This window comes from Fukomys damarensis, unplaced genomic scaffold (genome assembly GCF_012274545.1).
Source record: "Fukomys damarensis isolate Sample0158 unplaced genomic scaffold, DMR_v1.0_HiC HiC_scaffold_22, whole genome shotgun sequence".
NCBI classification, from domain to species: Eukaryota; Metazoa; Chordata; class Mammalia; order Rodentia; family Bathyergidae; genus Fukomys; species Fukomys damarensis.
This window is the reverse complement of record NW_022900934.1, coordinates 8,224,099-8,245,358: the sequence shown is the minus strand read 5'-3', so window position 1 is coordinate 8,245,358 and position 21,260 is coordinate 8,224,099. Positions and strand designations below refer to the sequence as shown.

At 45.3% G+C, this 21,260-nt stretch overlaps 1 protein-coding gene across 1 annotated transcript in view; it reads right to left on the bottom strand.

Moving 5' to 3' along the window:
- Positions 1–21,260, bottom strand: part of Bcas1 (brain enriched myelin associated protein 1) — an 89,663-nt gene that overhangs the window by 25,368 nt on the left and 43,035 nt on the right. Inside the window, exons 6-8 of the mRNA XM_033767180.1 lie at positions 20,840–20,974; positions 14,251–14,454; positions 3,818–3,859 (exon numbers count right to left, since the gene is read on the bottom strand). Of these exons, the coding sequence (XP_033623071.1) occupies positions 3,818–3,859; positions 14,251–14,454; positions 20,840–20,974 (381 nt within the window). The remainder of the gene's footprint in view (positions 1–3,817; positions 3,860–14,250; positions 14,455–20,839; positions 20,975–21,260) is intronic.

Sequence of the window (21,260 nt, the reverse complement as noted above, 5' to 3'; positions counted from 1 at the left end):
AAAAAAAAAAAAAAAAAAAAAAAGAGAAATCTTCACTGGGTCAAGGCACTGAAATTTGGGGCTTGTCACTGCAGCATAACTCAGCTGACTAATGGAGCAGATGAAAAGATCTGAGCCAACAAAGGAGAACAAATTCCTGGATGTGCAGCATTGCAGTGGGCAGATTGCTCCTTTACTCTGGACTGGGTGATGGGATGTTGGAAACTTGAAACATGGCCAGGCCGGAAGGCTGAGCCAGGGAAAGGCTGGACTCAAGCTTCATTTGAAACCAGTTCTATTTTCTGGTGATGAGAGCCAATAAATCCCTTTTGCTTTTTCATTCAGGTTGAGCTGGGTTTTCCTTCCCTTGCAACTGAAAGGTCACTCACTCAGAGAGGTAAGCTACAGAAATCCGCCCTTCCCTGATTTTTCAGGTTGGTGGGAAGGAGATTTCTCCATTAGTTAGAACATTAACTCAATTAGCTAATGGTCAAACATTTTCAGATTACAAATGAAAGACTCAACAACTGCTACAGTCAAGCAGGATAGATTTTATAGCTGGTAAGATCAGGAACACATTCTTGGAAAAGCAATAAACTTTAATGGGCTGAAAAACCCTTCTTTTCTTTTTTTCCCATGAAAACTCTGGGAAATGTTGAAATCATCCTTGTTTTTTAAATGACAAGTGGGGCTTACACTGACTGGCAGATTGATTTTGGGATCTTGTAGGTAGAGAAATGAAAAAAAACCAAAAACAAACCAACAACCATACTTTAGTCAGAAATCAGTAATTTGGTTAATCAGTAAAGTAATCTGGTTAATCACAGACAACTGTTCAGTAGTGAAGGCGCAGAGTTCTACAATACAGTGGACCTTTGACTTATGAACTCAATTCATTATAGAGGGCTGGGAGTAACTCAAGCTGGTCAGTGAAGGCTCAGGCTCCTCTCCACAGTCTTCAAAGTCTCTCTCCTGCACACAGGCAGATCTCAGTGTCCTCAGAGAGACACTGGCCCCACACAGGAGAAGGTGTTGTAATTTTCCTTCCAGAACTCTTTAAGGGTTAAATCTGTGCCTGAGACCATCTGGAAGCACAAATGATTGGCATCTGCGCCGTAACTAAAGACTTTGTTGGTAGGTTAAAACTAAAATCCCAGCCACAACCCAGTTGTTCGTATGCCAGGCTGGTCATACTGAAGGGTCTACTATATATGGTGTTTTGACCAAGGCCTTCTCTGACTGCATTTAGGGGAGGAGATTAACAGACCCTGTTTTACATATTCTTCCCTCTACATGGACACAGGGTAGGCTGGGAAACCGAATTTTACTACAAAATATGATTTTGATGACCAGGAAGCACTGCTGCAGGATGTTGTCTCCTACTTGCTAGCATTCTGCTGTAAGGGGCAGCCAACTTTTCCTGCAAAAGGTCCTTCCAGTCACATGGTCTCAGTGACAATTACTGAACTCTGCTGCCCTAATGACAAAGCAGCTCCAGCCCATAGGTAATGGAATGGGTGTGGCTGTGTCCTAATAAAACTTTGTTTGTAAACACGGAAATTTGAACTTTATAGAATTGTCACACCACAAAATGCGATTCTTTCCATTTTCCCCAACCATCCAAAAACATAAAAACCATGCTTAACTCCATAAGCCATGCAAACGTAGGGAGTGGGCTGCATTCGGTCTGTGAGCTACAGTTTGTTGACTTCTCACTTCCTGAGCTCTTTCTCTGATTCAGGCACTGAAGCACCATAAATAAATTACATGCATTACCTCATTCAATTCTCCCAAGCATCATCAAGCGGAGGTACCATTATTATTTTTGTTTGGTACTGGGGATCGAACTCAGGTCCTTGTGCTTGCGAGGCAGGTGGCAGAACACTGAGCTAAATCCCCGACCCAGAGGTACCATTATTGAAAAAAAATTTTTTTGGTACCAGGAGTTGAACTCAGGACCTTGGGCTTACGAGGTGGGTGGTGGAACCACTGAGCTAAATCCTCGGCCCCTGGAAGTACCGTTATTATCCCCACTAAATAGGTGAGTAAACTGAGGCAAAAGAGGTGACACAACCTGGAGATGAGGAGGCCAGCATCATAACTATTTGGCCTCATTCCGTCCTTGTGTGGGGCATTAAAAGGTGAAATACCTTTTAAAAATAGATATGCAACTTGTGGGGCCAAGCAATTTAAAAGAATGCTTCTAATGCTTCTTTATTTCCTTAAAACATATTTTGTCTTCTTTCTACCCCTACCATCTTTGGTGTTATCTTTTGCTATTAATAATTTACCTCTTAATTAATGTTTATATTTCTGTCTCGAGCTTCACACAAGAAAATGAAACACATTCTGTTTGCCTATTTCAGATTAACTTGCATTTTAGCATCTGAGCTGCTGCAAACACAGGATCCCTTACACAAGCAGCTGCACCAGACACCCAAGAGAAGCTTCTTTTCAGAAAACTGAGAACTGAAAAGCCAACTGATGCACAGGATTTCACTCTCAGCTGTGAAGCTGATGGCAGGAAGACTCACGAGACGGCCCATACAGGCCCCTGAAGGTCTTCCGACTTTCACGCTCGAGAGCAATGATGGCAAACCTTTTAGAAACTGACCACCCAAACTGAAACCTCAAACCTGTTTATTGCAAAGTTCCAACATTGCAATTAAATCAGAATACTGAGGTTTTAGTACAGAAAAAACAACTCATTCACTAACATCTTTGTCTTAAAAGAAAACCAACACGTACGCCCTAGGCTGGCCACCGCTGTTCTAGAGGCATATTTAAGAGGGTCCTGCACTTTTCTGGGCTACTAAGTTGGGTTCAAGAAAGAAAGGAAGGAAAGAGAGGAGGGAAGGAATGATAAACAATCAAAGAAACAAACAGATTTTAAAGATTTTTCTCCCAAGGAGAGTCATAACAAAACCATTCTTATTTTCATCCCATATTGTGGATAACTGTGTTTGGATTTTCAACATCTGTTCAGTTCCAGCAACTAAATAAAAATGAAAGCACATACCCTCTCCATGGCAAGTAGACAAGAGACACCAGAAAGATCCAAACATATTTTGCATTGGCAAAATGACCTTGGTCTTGAGAAGCTGTGACTTCACTTACCCCTATTTACAAAATTTTCCGAAGACTGCTCTCCTTTCTGGGCTGAGAACTACTGTCTTGGGCCTGAAACTTGTAAGACCCACGTTAATAATCTCCCCAGAAAATGTTTCTGAGAGGACCCATCACTGCAGCATCATGGATGCATGATCTTGGAAATTTTGACCATGTTTCTAGGAGATAAAGATGCTAAGTGTCTGCTCTTTAATCAAAGCCACTGAGGTGAAGCTGCGCTTGTCTTGGTCAGGTGTAGACCCAGGAAGCCAACACTCCAAGGAGCCAATACCTGCAGCCTCTCTTGCTGCAGGCTGTTCTGAGGCAGCTACCCCACCTGAGCACCACCCAGAGTTAGTAGGGCTTGGGTCGCCATGGAAATAAAGGGGAAGGAGCAATCATGGCCCAGTGCAACAGCATCGACTTCACTTAAGGAAGCGCAAAGCCATTCTGCTGTGTGGTAGACTCTTTCAGCCCCTAGATGCTAAGAAACGATTAAAATGTGTGCTCTGATTTTGCATTTAATTTGCATCAAGTCAATAGGAGTTACAAAGTTTCATCCAGTGTCATTCTCAGTTGCTCTCTATTCATAGGAAGGGGGGAAAGAGTCTACAGCAGATTAATGACAGCGGAACATGCAAGAACACAAGTTCTGAGAGCTGAAAATGCCCAATGATCCAACATGCCAAAGGTGAGAATGGAATGATTCCGTCACTGATGCGTCACTTACGTTCTCCTCTGCACCTGTGGGGACTGACTCCTCTTTAACTGACTAAAACAAGACAAAAACAAAACTGAGAGTCAAGATGTTACCGAAAAACAAGTAAATAACCAATCGACAGGACAGCAAAGGGCTGGGCGGCAGCTCAGTGGCGCGGTTCTGGAACACTGATTTGCTCATGTAGCCATTGTTCCAGGGAGAACTCCAAGGAGGCGTACACCACTGTGAACAGCATAGCCTGATAACGTCAGCCTGGTATTTTCAAGGCAACAAAGGGAAAATAAACACAGATGCAGCCAGGATGCAAATGGAGCGTGGAGAGGGGTTGCTACAAGAAACACAAACTGAAGTTTGGGCTGTGGTTAAGCAACACCTCTGCTTCTACGTTTTCCAGTAGCCGATGAAAAGGGAGGAAATGTCATTAACTGCCAATTACAGTCACTGTCAGGTGGAATGAATGAGCAGCTCAGGAAAGTTCTGGTCGAAGACCCAGCGAAATTCCTCCAGGGTCCTCATCGAACACAGAGGCACTGTGCCCCCTAAGGAGGGTTCTCAGTGTCACCCCACCACTCCAGAGTATGCTGCTTCTACCAGCCTGAGTCTGGGCCATTTTCATGGTTCCCAAGTTCGAATTGGCTAAAACTGTGGGAAGGGCCAGAGTGCTCGGGTCCAGCACACCCAATTTCAACCACTGTTTTCCTCCCTGGAATCACTCTGGAGCTTACGAATAAGAGACAAGTGACCCGTTCCACAAATGGCAGGGCCCTAATCATTTAGTCTGTTGGCTCCTGCTTTGGAGGTCATCTTTGCATCTTTCCTTCAGTGGTTCTTAAGCTCTTTTGGGGAGGGTGTTTATAGTTGTGGACATATTGAGACCCACTTAATAGATCTGAGCTCTTCTCCCTTTAACAAAACACTTTGCAAATGATTTCAGCGTGCTCATAGATGTTCCGCACCTCTTCTCTTGGCTTCCGGTTGAAGACTCTACATGCATTTTTGTCACCAGGCCCTGCCTTATGTTTTTCTTTAAGACATCCAGCGGGAGGGGGAAAAAGAAAAGTGATATTTATAAATACAGATTTTGCACTAGGCACTTCGCATTCATTATCTCTCTTAAAGTACCCCCCACATAGCAAGGACTGTGACCTTCCTGTACACTGTAGGTGACAAAGACACACAGGGTTCAAGTCACAGATGCAGGTTAGGCAGCTAGAAGGTGGAAGAAATGGTTGTAAGAGCTGAGACTCTAGGACTTCAGAGACCATCACATGTATTTTGGTGGCTGGGTGAGCTGCTTCTCCACTACCAGATACACTAACTCTCTCCATAAAAGCTTCAGCTTGGACTGTTTATTTCTGTTCCCGTGCCGAGATTTTCCTGGGTACAAAAATGTCCCTGGAAAGGACTGTAGCATTTCCAGGAGCTTCTGATCACCCCCAAATCATACTGCACCCAGGAATTTCCAAGTCGTCCTGCTTTGTTGGAACTATGTCTCTTCTCTCTGAGATAATCAGATGCTATTAACACTATACATGGAAAATAATTAAACAAGATTTTATTTTTATTTTTCAGTGCTGGTTACTGAACCCAGTACATTCTCATTTAGTCTCTTTAAAAAACATTTTTTTTTTTTTAGACAGAGTTGCCAAGTTGCCCAGGTTGGGCTTGAAACTTTGATTCTCCTGTCTCAGCTTCAGTACACTGGGATTATCGGCAGGAACTGCCTGGCTTCAAATGGTATTTAAAAACCAGATCTCAAGGGTGACTTACAAAAGTTTCAGGAGTCCATATACTGTCTCCACTAGACTGAGAAAACCCTCCTACTGGTTAAAAAGAGATAACCTGCATTTTCAAATGCTCCTTCCTGTCCCAGGTGGTAGAAGTGAGGCGAGTTTATGCCTTGGACTTCCTTTCTAGAAAGTTCTTGGCTTGTGACTGCTCACTGTATTCTAGAGATGCTAAAACCCTGGCGTGGGAGACACAATGGAATAGAAGGAGCTGATTCTGGACACGTTTTGTCCTTGATCTTTATTATGCTTTCAGACTCCCAGATTCTTCTGCTGTTTTGAAAAATGACACTGTAAAATTGCCTGTTCCAAAGGAGTTGCTATGCTATATTTTAAAATTCATAATACCCAGAAGAAAATGCCTTTTTTTTTTTTTTGAGACAAGATCTTGTTATATAGTTCAGGTTGGCCTTGAACTCGCAGTAATCCTCCTGCCTCAGCTTCCCAAGAGCTGGGATTGCAGCTGTGTGCAATCATTCCGAGCAAAAATGCCTTATTTTGGGAATTAGTCTTGTTGAGCATCTCTTAAACATCAATAATTTTCATAGCATCTCCAATTCTTTGTGTATCTATGTAGCACCTGAATTTACTTGATGTTTTTCTTTAAATTGACCTTATTCTTACTTAAACATACTTTAAAACAAAACCTCTTATTATTACAGTAAATGTAAACCAAAATCTGGTTGGATAAATAGTCTGACAACAAATGAAACAAACAGTAGTATGTATGCAACAAATAAAAAAACTTACACTAAGTACAAATAATATGTGTCTTTGTTCAAATAGGAGAGACCAGCAAGTGTTAGCATAGTGATAATCACCTATTAATATCAAGAAGGAACTTTATTCTCAATGTCAGTGGGAGACTCACAGCAGAATGGGAAAAGGTGGCTTTGTACTGTGTAACCAATTAAATGGGTTTTTTAGAACTGTGTCCAAGACCGGCCTCCAGCCATTTTGAACCGGATGCACATTTACAAACTGGCCCACTGCTGCAGCTGTCCTGGGAGCAATTGCTGAAATACACAGCGAATGTAAAGATCCTGAGTGGAGAATGAGCAGCCAGCTTCCGGTCCCTATTAGCTTTGGGCACCCGCGAGAGGAGATCTATTCAGAACACGAGTCTGGACTGCCGTGACAACACAGCTGGGTTAAAGTTCAGGGTTTCCACATGTGACCTGGTTCTACTAGTCATCCCTCTCCCTGAAACTGAGTTCACATACCCGAGGGCTGGCTATTGGGCAGTTTACCAATCAGCGATGGTAAACTGGTAAGGAACGGACATTAGCAGCGCATGGGTAGCAAAAAATCACAGCTCAGGCAGAGTGAGAGTTCACTGCTGTCTCTGGGGCGGGGGTTCCAGCCACATGGGTCCTCTTTGTACCCCCAGGAAGGAAGACCTTTACTTATTGGGAGCCAGAGAACCTGGAAGGAGCCTGTATTGGTGACATCCACAACTAGGGTTCAGATGTTCATAGACTTGCAGTGGATCATTTAGTGGGCAACTTTTAACACCCAGCTGAAATGAATCAGTGTGGTCTTGGTGTGGAGGACCCACCTGAGGATTGTTGCCAATGGCCATAAAAAGAGAGCTGGAGGGAAGCTCTTGGCCTGTTGATTTTCTAGGAGAAGCTTACTGTGGACGGTTTTCCACTTGTGAACTTGGTTGTTCTTGTCAGAGGAGCAGCTGGGCTCTCACTGTGGCTGGAACGGCTCCTGTTCTCATCCGGGGGGCTCCGATCTGCACCGTGAGCGTCACTTCCTGGCTCCAGTGTGGATCCCTCCGCCTGGCGGCCCAGAGCCTTCATCTCACCAGCGTGGGTTTTCCGGCTTCCACCCCTGGCCTTGGGCCTTCCAGGTGCAGATCCTCAGTACGGACAAGCACGAGACATTGCCGTGGGCTCTGGGCCCCTGGCTGGACTCGGGGAGGACGCTGCCTTGGGCTCTGGGCCTTCAGCTGGACTTGCGTGGGACACTGCTGGGATCCAGGTCCTCAGCTGGATTTCTTGGGCCCCTACTGTACGGTTAACCTCTTGCAGTCCTTTGCATTTGACTTTTTGGGTAATTATCACAAAATCATCCTATAAATTATGTGTCCTGTATTTAATGTAGTCCTTTGCCAAAACCCTGACTACAAGACTCTTCTAGAGGTCACGGTGTACGAAGCTGAGCAGAAAGAAAGATTTCAAGACATCTGAAGCTAAGAAAGAGAGTTCACCCGTACAAGAGGAACCCTGGGTGAATCAGCCACATCCGGGGCTCTGCTCAGTGCTGCTCAGCTGTGCTTGAGTTGGCTGTGTGCTGACAGGAGAAGCGGGTCTGTGGATGCTGAGGGTGAGCTTGTTAAATGGTGTGCTGGCACCGTGCAGCTGCAGTGGGGTCTCCTCCCAGAGCTGAGGGGCAAGTAGGATGGAACTTTCTCCCTGCCACCCGGCAAGTGGCAGTTGAACAGTGACTGGCCTGAGGCCCATCGGTGGTGACAGGTGGGGTGGTTGGCATGGACCTTCTTGGTGGCTCTGGTGGCAGTGGTGTGGTTGGCTGTGATCACTTGGTGTGGACACATGGCAGCCAGATGGGTGTATGACCCCTTGTCTTGGATTCCTGGACCTCTGTGGACAGGAGGAGTGGGACCACGGGTTTATTTATGTCCATCGGTCCATGAGAATAGTGGATGTTTATTTTGTGTGTGAAGCACCTCACACAGTGCTTGCCCAGAGACAGAGTTCAAGTAATGGCAGCCACTTTTATGAATACTGGGACAAAGTGGAGTCAGGTAGGTTTACTAGACCTACTGAAGACCCTGCCCTCTGCCTCCATCTGTCCCTCTGCTGGGGAAGCATCCAAAGCCTTGTGCACACTAGAGAAGTGCTCCACCACTGAGCTGAATGCCCAGCCCAAGACTTTTCTAGATTAATCCTATGTTGCTTTTGGAATGTCTACAAATCTGCTCAGGTCACGCTTAGGTTTGCTGCCCAGCCTCTTCAGAATAGACAGTTTTAACACTGATTCAGGTTGCATTCTGTTACCAAGTTGGAATGCAGTGGAGGATGATGTGGGTTTCAACTAAAATCTCAGCAACTCACTCTCAACAGGACGGTGGCACACTGGCCTCAAATTCTAGGTCACACTAACCTTAGCCCATTGTGCCTATAATTTGAGATCTTTTCTGTTCACATTTTGGCCTGAGTTAATGAGTCCACCCAGCTTGTAAACTCTCTAGGTCATTGTCTAAATTGCTGATAAAAACTGAATAGATGGGACCAAGCCCAGATTCCAGAGGCCTTCTATACAACGAGTTTTCTTCCTTAATCACCCTTCTTTGGTGGCTTGCAAACCTCCATTGTATTAGCAACTGTATCGAGCTGGAAAAATAAATAGAACAGCCACTAACCCAGATAAAACTGCTGATCACCTGCTGTTTCCCTGTCGGGTCCTGGCAGGAATGTTCCCTATTAGGGTTCCAAGCCAGGACCTGGAAAGGAAGCAGACAGTGCTGCATTTCTAGGCCTCTGTTCCAATGTCTATTGCTTTTCTCCGCCAGAAAGTCGTGCTCCAGCTGAGGTTTCAGGAACGCCTCTGCTCTCCCTGCAAGAGGACGGCTGCACTTCAGCATCTCCGCGGGGCTGGTTCTCAGCCAAATCTGGATCTCCAGGTTTGTCCGTGTTTGTTCCCTGCATGGTTTCCATGCTCAATGCACAAGGACAAATGAAGGCCTCAGGTGACTTCCTTTTCCTCGTCCCGTGTAGTATTTAGAGAAAGCCCATGGGCAGCAGAACCAGGAGAACCAGATTCCAGGCCATCGTTCTGCACTGCCCAGGAGTACGCTGTGGTGGATAAACCTCCATGGCGGGGGGCCGGCCATCCGGGACTGTGCTCAGCAGGGAGCTGTAGACTGGAGAAACCCGGAAGTGGTGCAAACGGAGGAAGTGAGTGCATGGAATGCTGGGAAGGTGAGGCTCAAACTCTGGGGACTGAAGCACATTTTTTAGATCCTTCAGAAAGGTCAGGTACCACTTCCAGTCTTCTTCAAGGAATGGGATAGCTGGTGAATCTAAAAATAGCCCAGCCCCTTTAACAACATCAATACATTTTCCAGTTTAAATATCTACTGGACTTTAGACATGAATGTTGTTAAAAATAAAGAGCTAAACAACATCTAAAGTCACCATAGACTTGGCTAACAAGGGCTTCTTGGCTTTAGAGAGTGCAATCAATTCTTAAAAGAAGGTTCTTTGAAATATGTTTGGTGGCATGTCTTCCACAGCGTCATCTGATCTGGCAACTGGTCTGAGCTCACTGACTTCATGGGCCCACGCACGCCTTCTCTATGAATTGAAGAATCACCCCCCGCCCTCTGGCCTTCCAGTATTGAGGATTGTACCCAGGGCCTTTGCACTGAGCTACATCCTCAGCTGGTTTTAATTTTTTATTCTGAGACAAGGTCTCACTAAGTGGCCCAAGCTGAGCTCTACATTGAGATCTTCCTGCCTCAGCCTCCCAGAGGGCTGGAATTACAAGGGTGTGCTGCAAGGTTTGAAGCCAAGAATTTTCATCTTGTCTCTCAGGTGTTTTCGTAATTATCTCATCACAAACCCAGGTTTTTATGACCATGATCCCTATGGGAAGGTGTAAAAATCTGTATTTGAAACAAATAGCCCAGATGATGTGAGCCACAGTAATACGTAAGTTCTCTAAGTCTATTTTGACCAACACTGATTGCTGCCTTTTCAATCTCCACAGCATTTATAATGTGTAGCTGGTGATTCGCACTGGATCGCACTGTTTTTGACTAGAGACACGGCTCACTGAATTTTTTTCTTACTCAATCCTCCCAGTACCGGTAAGTGACAGATGCCGTTGGCTGGCTTTACTGCAGAGGAAGTGGAGTCTCTGTTAAATCCAGGCAGCCAGTGGTTTTCTGGCTGCTGTCAGAGATCACACCGTTGCTCCCCACCAGTGTGTGTCCTCCCGAAAGGAGAGCAGGAAGAGGGTGATTTCAAAGCTGTTCCCAACTTGTCACCGGGGAATTACACACACATACACGTGTATAGATCCAGTTCCTCCCAGGGCGGTGGGTGATGGCACCAGAAACCACACGTAGATGTCTGATCACACCCACACTCTGTTCGTGTTTGAAGAAAGACGGTGATGCTGTCAGACACGTACTACGTCTGCGCAATTCTCAGTTTCTCCCGAAGCACGGTGACATGGACGCAGTCCTTATCTTACAGCTATGATCATGGGGGTTCAGAATGGGCCGGTGACGGGCTCAGGACTGCAAAGTCCAATGTGTCTGATCTGTTAGGCAAGACTGGCCGCATATGAGAGTCATCAACATTGTCTGTTCTAACCCACTCCAAAGACAGATGAGGAAAACACGAGACACCCAACACGGTAAAGCATTTACATGGTCACCGGGTCAGTAGCAACCTGGTCGGACTACAACAATCCAGATAACTGGATTTTAAACATTTTTTTTCTTTTAAAGGTGCAATATAATTTGCAAGCAATTTCTTCAACTGTTGCTTTGTTTTTATAGTATGATAAGATGTTCCTCAGCGATCCAGACTCTAAATCAAAATAACTAGTACTACTACAGCACAGCTCATTCCAGGGACAAAATCCATTTCTGTGGTTTAAACTGCAGCCTTACAAAGTTTAGAATCAATTTGTTTTAGAGTTACTCAACAAAAAGAGAGAGAAGAAAGGTTATTGAGAAAGATATAAGGATTCCCTGATGTTTGCCTTCGTGTTTTAAAAAATGTGTACGAGGCCGATTTTATCACCACAGCATTTGTAATTTGAAGAAAAGGAAACAAAGGTTCTGATTTCATTTCCTCCTAGGATATGTGTTCTCCCACCTGAACAGAGGCCCCAAAAAAGGCAGGAATTGGTTCCCTGCAATGTTTTCAGGGCCGAGCACTTAAGCACAAACCTCAGCGTGATGAAGGTGATTAAAATATTGTTGACTAAGTGAAAGTTTCCTTTTTTACTTCGATGTAGGATTTTTCCTTCAGCGTGGGTGCAAGAGGGGCACACGTGGTAGCAGCGATTTGACTGTGATTTCTCTTAAGTTCATTATTTTAAAGACTCCATCAAAGATGTAAAGGTAAATAATGATGTGGAAGACAGCGGGTCTGAATGAGTGAAGTTCCGCCCAGGGGAACGAACGGCCTGGAGTCTGTGCCTATGGAAGGAGGAACTGGCAGGAGAGGCTTAGTCATTGTCCCGAACCCGGGAGCACAGGAAGACAAAGCAGCTACACGCTTCGTTTCTCAACCCTCCTGAACATGCAGGAGATAAGTGACACGGGTACAGCGGCCTCCTCCGGTCCTTTTGGGCCAGGGGTAGCGTTAGGGGCTTCATTTAACTCTCACTTCATTTCTGTGACTTGGGTTCTGCTGCTACTTGCTTTTGACCGATGCGGAAAGTGAGCCTTTCAGAGGCGAACTGCAACTCGAAGTCAGATCTGACTCTAAATGTAACTCTGCCTTCCGTTCTCTTCAAATTCCAGGCCTCTGTCCACAGCTCAGGTGGTGCCTGCCTTCGTGCCTCCGTCACCTCTCGCAGCCACTGGGGCTGCTCACTCACTTGTGGGGAAGGACAGGGCCGCCTGTCTGGCTATCAGCCCCTGTCAGCGACCAAGCATGGCGGGGCGCTGGGCCCTTCATTCCTGTCCAGCCTGGGGGCTCCTAGCACTGGCAGTCTTGGCTGTGACCTTCTCTGCTCCAGCCCGTGCCTGACCCTTTTCCTTGTCCATCCATCCGTTGGTCCATCCCACCCTCCCTCTCCAGGCGGTTGCCCCTCAACACTACCTCCGACTGCCCCCTCCTTTTATCCTTCACAGGCATCCCTTCCATGAAACCTCTGGCACGACACTTCTGTCTTGGTGTGTGTTGCTTGGAGGACCTGGATTTACCAGGATGGTCAGTATCATTATGTAACATTTGTCTTTCAATTTGATTTCTTTTTAAAGTAAGTGTGTGTGGTCTCATTGGACCAAAATGCATGTTAAATCTCAAGTCTGATGTGCTACTTCTATTTTTCCTGATATATTTGAATATACATATAACTCTGCCTATGCATTTGTGTATATGATACATAACTATCATAGCTTCACAGATATGAATGTTTAAATAAAATGTTTAAATGTGGGTCACTCAGGTTATCTCCCTTGCCACTGATAGATGCATATAATTCAGTTGGACTTTTTCTTTTTTTGGTACTCAGGTTTGAACCCAGGGCATGTGCACTGAGCTAACTACTGAGCCCTTTTTATTTTTTATATCGAGATAGGGTCTCACTATGTCACTGCGTTGCCTAGGCTGAGCTTGAACTTTCAATCCCTGCCTCAGTCTCTCAGAGCGCTGGGATTTCATGCATGAGACACTATACTTGGCTCTCACTTGAAAATTGTTCCCTACATTATAGTCCTGGTAAAAGACTTTTTAAAAATAAGGAATGGAGATTTGAGAGAGAGAAGGATTAGAACAGAATGTCAACTGACATCCTTCAAAGTCGTCATGGAAAATTGAGGCTTTTGTTCTGTCAAGAACCTAGAAAAAAGGTTTCTGTACAACTGGAAATAAACCAGGAAGGATCTCAGAAATCCAGCTGGATTCTGGACTCGAGGATAAAGCTGACATCTCAGTGACATCTGGATTTGTCATCTGCTTTTCATGGTGTGCCAAGTGGCACAGATGTTGTGAAGAAATTACACAGATTTTTCCAGCTTTGAATTTCCACTCCTTCTTACCAGTTTCTTGCTTGTCTTCTTCAGGCCAAAGTTAACCCAGACAAGAGTTTGTTGCAGGCATGGTGGCTGGGTGTGCACGGCTGACCAAGGAGTGGTCCTCAGAACCTCTGCCCACCCATCCGCCTCTTTGGGGAGCCCATGCCCCCTGCACACACCTTTGAGAGGGGAAGAATCAGACCAAGGTTGGACTTCTCCTGTCACAGACACAGTGCAGTCTGCACCTGCCCTGCTGGTGGCCTGCTGGTCATCCTGGTTTTCTAAAAGGGAAGTGAGAATCGATGGCTCACGGTCGCTGCTTCTGGCTGGGAAGCCATGAAGGCACAGCACCCTAAGGTGGTCCATGTCGCTAGGTCCAGAGTGCTTAGTGAGACAGAAAGAGGCCGGGGTCATTTTCATTTTAGACTAGAGATGGCGAAGCTTTTAGAGACCAAGTGCCCAAACTGCAACCTCAAACCCACTTATGTATTGTAAAATGCCAACGCTGCAATTAATTCTGAATAGTGAGGTTTTATTTTAGAAAAACAAAAACAACTTGCACACTTGACTCATGTGCCAACAGAAAGTGATCTACATGCTCACTGTGGCACGCGTACCATAGTTTCGCCACCCGTTTTAGAGGATGATGGATCCACGAAATATTACAACCTTTTGTCGTGAACAAAGTCATTGTACTTGTTCACCTCCTTTTCTTCCCTACAGAACACCAGTTTGTAGCATGATAGGCACTTCATGCTTCCCAGCTGTGCATTAGAAATCCTCAACTCAGTGACAGCTGAATCATTTTTGAGAAGAAAGAGGGAAAAAACCCACTGTACGTTGCTGAGTACAACAACTGGTTCAATAGAGACAACTGCTCAAGTCATTACAGCTCCAAGAACTCTGCAAATCCCAAAACTCACCTTTTTCCAAAAGAGTTTGCCCAGGGGCAGAGAGGTGGGTCCCGTCTTCTTGCCGCTGTCCTTTGCTGCCCCAGTGGCTGTTGGAGCTGCCTGACCTGCCTGGCTGCCTTTGGGGCTCTGGGTTCCCCCTGGGGTGTCCTGGGGAGTAGAGCTGGCTTTGTCTGACTTGAGGTTGCCCGCAGTGCTGGGTGACTTCTCAGCACCCTACAGAGTTTAAAAGAAAACCAAAGTGAAAAACTATAGGATTCACAGTTTGAAAAGCAAAAGAGCTCTTTTTTTTTAGGAACATGGGCTGTGGTTATGCATTGTTAATTGCGTTCTTTATAATTTTCTGTATTTTCTAAATTTCTATTTTGAATGTGGGTTTGCATTAAAATCTTGGGAAATGGTCAAGACATTTTCCTTCTGGAGAAAAGCAGGGGAACGTTATTATTATTAATTATTATTATTATTGTTTTTGGTACCGGGATTGAACTCGGGACCTTGCGCATGCAAGGCAGGTGGGGAGCGTTATTAATGATGCTCATGTGAGGAACTCTGAGGAGGCGGCAAGATAAGAGGGCTCTGCTGTTAGAGCTCAGCCCTCGCCAGGGGCTCCCCTCAGGGAAAGCGTTTTGAACGCACTCCCCAAACCCGTGCAAGTTTGTTTGTTTGTTTACGCATCTCTTATAAACACAGTTTTACTGATACACAATGGAAATGAGGGATGGTGTAAGACAGGTATAATTACGAAAGAGGTTCTGAAGTTTCTCTCTTACTCTGCTTTGGCGATCACTGACCTAGGCTATGTAGGAAGTCAGTGTGCGGTGAGTGGGAGATAGAGCGACCGGAAGTCAGCAGCAGGGCCTGGGACGGACGGATCTGCAGTTCCTCTTCTCACTTTGAGATGAAGCTCCGTCACTCACTCCACAGGGAAAACGCCTTCAAAGGCCCTCGTGCCCTCCCACGCCCTCTCTCCTCTTTCTTTCTCCTCCGCTCTCCCCTCTCCTTCTCTTTCCCCGTTTTCTTTCTCTTCATCTTTTCCCCCTTTGTCCATCTCCCTCCCAAACTCCCTGTCTGTCTCTCTCTCCACAAGTGGCCGTGCTCAAGTCCAGTTCTCAGATTTCCTGCTTTTTCACTGAGGGGCTGATTCTTAGGCTTTACCTTCCCCAGTCTTTGGATAAAGGATTATAGGCACATCTGTGCCAACACGTGTGGATGCTGCTTTTCCAGTTTTTAACACCGGGTTCATCCGAGCTCTCCGCGCGTTCTAACCGTCTTTATGATTTTTCTTTGGGGACTTGTACCTCAAACCCTTTTAAATTTCCCGTCACATCTCAGACTACATTTTGTGACTGAAAGAAAAAGTAGCTGGCAGTGAAAATGGGCTGTGGAGAAATTCAGGAAGTTTCACAGTAATTTTGGGGGCTGGAAAGAGTCTCAGCAGCCCTCGGGGCCGATGATTTAAGTTTCAGATAAGGAAACCAAAGCCCATCAGTTGCCAAATGCTAAATAAGGGGCACAACCAGGCCGGGCATCTGGACCTCTGGTCCCCTTCCCACTCTCTGAAGTGTGCTTGTGATAACAGGAATTTCCTTATCATAAGATACAACTTCTCTGCCTGGGATTTCCACTGTTTATTCAGCAGTTTCTAAGATCAAATCAGGATAAGGACCTGAAGTGGAGAACTAGTTGGCACTGGAATAATCCGATTTCCTTTGAGAAGTGTGCAAAATTGGATAATGTTGGAACTTAAAAGTAACCCCTGCATTTAGAGACAGTAAAGTCAAAAGTGCTGAACCCACAAAGCTCTGCATTAAGAATTCTTCCAATGGTCTGGGGCAGCTGGTACTATTTGAGCCCCACACTGTAGCGAGGTTAAAGGGGACTGATTAACGGGAGCTACTTTCCCATCTAAGAAGTAGATTGCTTTCCTTTTCAGAAAATGTAACAGAGTATTATTTATCCATTAAAATACATTGAGTGCCTGCTACAAGCCATGAGGTACACTGGGTATATGTCCTCACGGACAGAAAGATACTAAACGAATTCTGAAGGAAACACCAACATTTCCATTGTGGTAAGTGCTATGGAGGGAGGAGCTGATTTGTTGTTGCCAAAATGCAACCCCCACCCCCACCCCCCAAACCTAAAGCAGAGAATTAGACCCATGCTTGGCACAGTGAAGACCTGCCTGAGAAAATCATGGCTGCTTTGATCTGAAGGTGACTGGAAATTGAGGAAGGACAGGCGGGCGACTGGGCCCCGGGCTGCTCTGAGAGGCCCCCTGTCAAGGAGACACATGACAAGTGGACCGGGAGGAGGGGTCCAGCCTGGCTACCTACCCAGCCCCCACCGCTTCTGCTCTGCTGGGAGAATTCCCATCTGCTCAAGGTCCATTTGAGACTGCTCTGAGCCCGGCAGGTCGGGGCCGACCCCATCTCATCTGTAAGAAAGGGCTGTGGCCGGCTTCAGCCAGACATCAGCCCAGCCGAGGCCCCGAATAATGCAAAGATTCAACCACATCGTGATCTAACTCCTGCTGCTTTCCTACTTTCCAGGCTGTAGATTCATCCAGGTCAAGGCTGCTCACCCAGACTCATATGGCGGCCACCACCACCAAGAAAAAATAGTTCTCCAGAGCTCTAGAATTTCTCTGGGACAGCTCATTGTTCAGGGTTTCACCACGCAACCTCTACTCTTGAGGGTCCCCTTGGGCCATTCTCGCTCCTTCAAGACAAAATTTCCAACTTTGAACATGGGTTTTCCAACAAAAGGCACTGGTGCCAGGCACTATTCTAAGTACTTGACTGCTCCAATAGTCCTCTGAGGAAGGAGCCAATCGTTACACCCATCTTAGAGACAGGAAGTGTAAGGGTTCAGTGGGCAAGTACCCTGCCCATGGCCACACTACTAAGGGGCGAGGGCTGACAGCCGAATCCAGGGAGCTTGGTCCCCAAACCCAAGCACCAACAGCAACTCCGTACTACACTGCTACCAACTAGGCCCTGCCCTCACAAGGCTGTTCCACCCATCATGGGGTGGAATGGTCACCACCACATCATCCCCAAGGTGCGATGAATTGGGTCATAGCCCTTGTTCTGGGTGGGGTGATGTAGAAACTAGATATTAACACGGTCCATGCCCCTCCAAAGGGTTGTATGTCATAACATACACACGATGTATGTCTTGCATTAAAAATTCACCAGGAGAAGAGTGATCAGTGGAAAAATGCTCCAAAAGGCTGCATGGTGGGGAGCCAATGATATGAGAAAGGTCAAGAGCTCATCTACACTGCTCAGTTTTGCTGACAAATGGCTAATTCTCTTCTCTTCACACAGGAAGACACCCATAGACCCTTAAAAACATGACAAGGATATGACTGAAATATATTTATAGTGGCATAATATAACTTTGAAGTATCTGTGCCACGGTTTATTGATTGTCTCCCATGTTAGCCTTTGAGTCCATTGAGGGAAAGAGGGTCTTGGTCATTGTTACATCCCCAGCTCTCCTCAGAAATAGTGCCTGGAACAAAATAGATATTGATGAACTAACTAACTAACTAACTTGTTAACTAACTAAAAATACAAGAAAGCGACCAAACAGGGCTACCCACACACAACCCAGCCCTGTCCTGTTTCCATACCTCCCTCCCTTCCTTCCTTCCTTCCTTGCTGGCTATAGAGTCCCAGTCTAAGCACCATTTGTCCCTTCCATTCTCTGCCCACCCCTGGCCCTTCCTTACTTCCCCAAGGCATCTATCCAGTGGTGTAAGGCCAACATTAGCCAGTTTAATATTCTTTGTTTACATTATACCACAGGCTCCAAAAACTCTACCCACGTTTTCAGAGGCAATCTCATGAATAGAGTTGCCAGATTTCAAATAAAATGAGCATATAAAATGCTTCATTATGTTTGGATTTCAGATTGGCAAAGAAAAAAATTTCTAGTTTAAGTATGTACTAATATCGCATGGACTGCACATTCATATTAAAATTATTTCTTATTTATCTAAAATTTGAATGTCGCTGGGTACTATGTGTTTTATCTGGTGACCCTAGCTGTGAAATTCTAAGATCCTAGATTTGGAGACTTCATCTCAAATGACCTCACCTTCTTAAGGTATTTTCATGTTGCTTTCACCTGGGGGCCATGTGGTGCTACGAAGATGCAAGCATTACAAGAAGAACCAAAAACAATGACTGTGTGGCAAAGCTTCTGAATCAGCTGGGCCAGCTGCTAATTAAAACTCTGGCTGCCTTACAGAGAGGGTGCCGGGAAACCCGAGCAGAGAAAGGGGCATTCTGGGGGTGGCCAACATCTTAAAGCAGTGCCTCAAGTGCATCTGAGAGCAACGCCGGCCTTGGGTACTTGTTGCCTTTGACTGGGTGGATGCTTGAGAGTTTGATTTTGAGGCATTGTGTGGGATTGAGGCAAAAACAAACAAACAAAACTATTCAGATTCAGCAAAGGAAAGCTGGGCTTCTCATCATTTCTAATTTAAATTTATTTCATTTTTAATTACAGCCTTTCCTTTTTTTTAAATGAAGAAAACCTCTTTTATAGGAAGGAAAACTGAGATGGAGAAATGACTCCAGAAACCAGTCAGAATTGGTAACCACTGTAATATTTCTTAGTAACAAAACTGGAAAGGTCATAGTTTTTATTTTTTTCTTTTTATCTTTGAATTTGTTCTGTTTTCCTCTTGTTTGTTTTAGATTACAACCCATGGTGAACTGGAAGGTGTCAACCTCCCACAGTTGTGTGATGAGCACTGACAGAATCTGCTCCATCCTTTTAATGACCCATTTTCCTCTCTTTGAGGACAAAAGAATAATCAAAAGGCAAAAAGAAATAAACTGTCCTAAGTACAAAGACAAAAACCAATGAGCTGTGCTGAGGTGTTGCATAAGAGAGTTCAGAAATATTTTAATTTACATCACTACTAAAACAAAACAAAACAAAAAACCTGTATGCTATATATAACTCAAGGTAAGACTGTAAGGACGTGTGTCTTCCAGGCTAGGGTGCCATTTCTACCTCTTCCTAGGAGTCCAGAATCCTACCCTTCCCCCAAATACACTTTGGTGGCAGAAAATGAGGACAAAGATTGTGGAAATTCTGGGAATAATGACAGTGGGCGTGGGTGGTCCACTTAGAGTCACTGCAGATGTGAGATTCTGTAGTGCACCCAATGCGTGTCCCAGTGAAACGCTGATCTGGGGCCAGCGCGGGGCAGTGGGTGCACCACACTTTTAAACTTTCAAGGCCTCTTGCTCACAGCTCCCAGTGGGAGCTAAACTGGATTCCTCTGCCGGCGTCTGTGACCTATCTCCGGAGCGGTTACGAACCTGTTTCTCACCGACCATAGTGGCTGTGCTACTTTTTAATGTTTCCTCTCTCACTGGCCTTATCTATCATCCCTTCTTTCTCTCATTAGAGAACAGTCAGCCTGCGTGGAGACTGAAGGATGGCTTCGTGACCCTGCTTGTGTAAACCCACATTCACCTGTGAGCACTTCCTACGGAACTTTTATTGGTACATTATCGTAAGACTGGCTATCCCGCTGGGAAAGTTTGTTAATAAGTTCATTCAACTTGGCGGAGAACGGGTGACCTTTCAAACAAATTTCCAAGCATGCAGACCCAACTGGAAAATTATGTTAATGGATGGTTTCATATATCACTAGTGTCCTCCTGGATATTAGAAGAGTGGCATCTCCAAAGGTGACTTCATTATGTCCTAACTTCCTCATGACATGGAGAACTTGCTCTGCCTTCATTTTTCCCCCTTCTGCCTAGATTTTATGTGGGTTCAGCATAAGCTTAGTTAGTACTAGGAATGGAAGGAGCAGACCACAGAAAGGTAAAATTGTTATCTTGGGGCTAGAAGAGTATTTCCCAAAGTGTAGGTAGCATGCCACTGCTGGACCTGAAATGGTTTCAGGTAGCGCAGAAATTCAATATTAAATAACATTAGAATCATGAAAATATTTTTCCTTTTCCAACTCCTCTATCATCTGTGTAACAACGTCCCAGGGAAAGGCTCAGTTTGATGCTGATGACTTTAATATTGCCACACCATTGGCCAATTTTTTAAAAAAACAAAGATTTAAATAAAGTTTAAAAAAGATGAAGTCAGTGCTCAAATACGGTGGTGAGAGTGTCACACTTTTCATTTGCCGTATTAAATGGTTCTCTTCCCCTGACAGGGAGTGAGTCTGGCTTTCTCTGTATGGTGAAATGTAAGTTTCTCTTCAAGACACACTGAAATAGAAAATGGCCAATTTCAGCAGAAAAGCATCAAGCGATTACAGCATGTGTAACACAGACGGTGAAGCAGCATGCAGATGACTAACCCTTGGGAAACACTCAGTCAGAGTGACTTCGGAACCCTGGTCCACACCCGGAAGAAGCCGGTCTGACATGGTTATAACCACCGGCACTTAAGCCAATTCACCAGAGTGTGCGTCCTGCCATCTTTAGTTTCCTGCACTGATCACCAGCGCGGGCTCCGTCTGCACAGAAGCAGAGCTGGATGGGCAAGGACTGTGCACAGCTCGGTGAAGACCAGGGTTCCTTCCCTCCTAGTCAAATGCGATACAAACCTGATGTCTAAAGAGTTTTCTAAAGGCGAGTCCTAGCCTGGGGCTCTCCAGGTGCTTTTTCTTGCTGCCTTTTCCCTGGGTCTCTGACGTCTTCTGACCAGCTTGTCCATCACAGACACTTTCTGCTTTGGATGCCTTTTGGGCAACAGCGGTCACAGCTTAGAACGGTGTTGTTGAGCAAAATCCATTTTTTTTCTGTTGTCTTAAAGTGCATCAATACACTGAGACAATTAACTGGTATACGACTCCCATTCCCCAACCACAAGACCCCATGTGAATGTTTAGGTTTTTAAACTTCTCAAAGACAATTTATTAAAAGCATTTTTTTGTGGCGGTGGGCACTGAAATTGAACCCAGGGCTTTTGCAATGAGCTAAATCCCTGATCCTTTTTCAAAAGTTTCTTTTTTTTTTTTTTTTTTT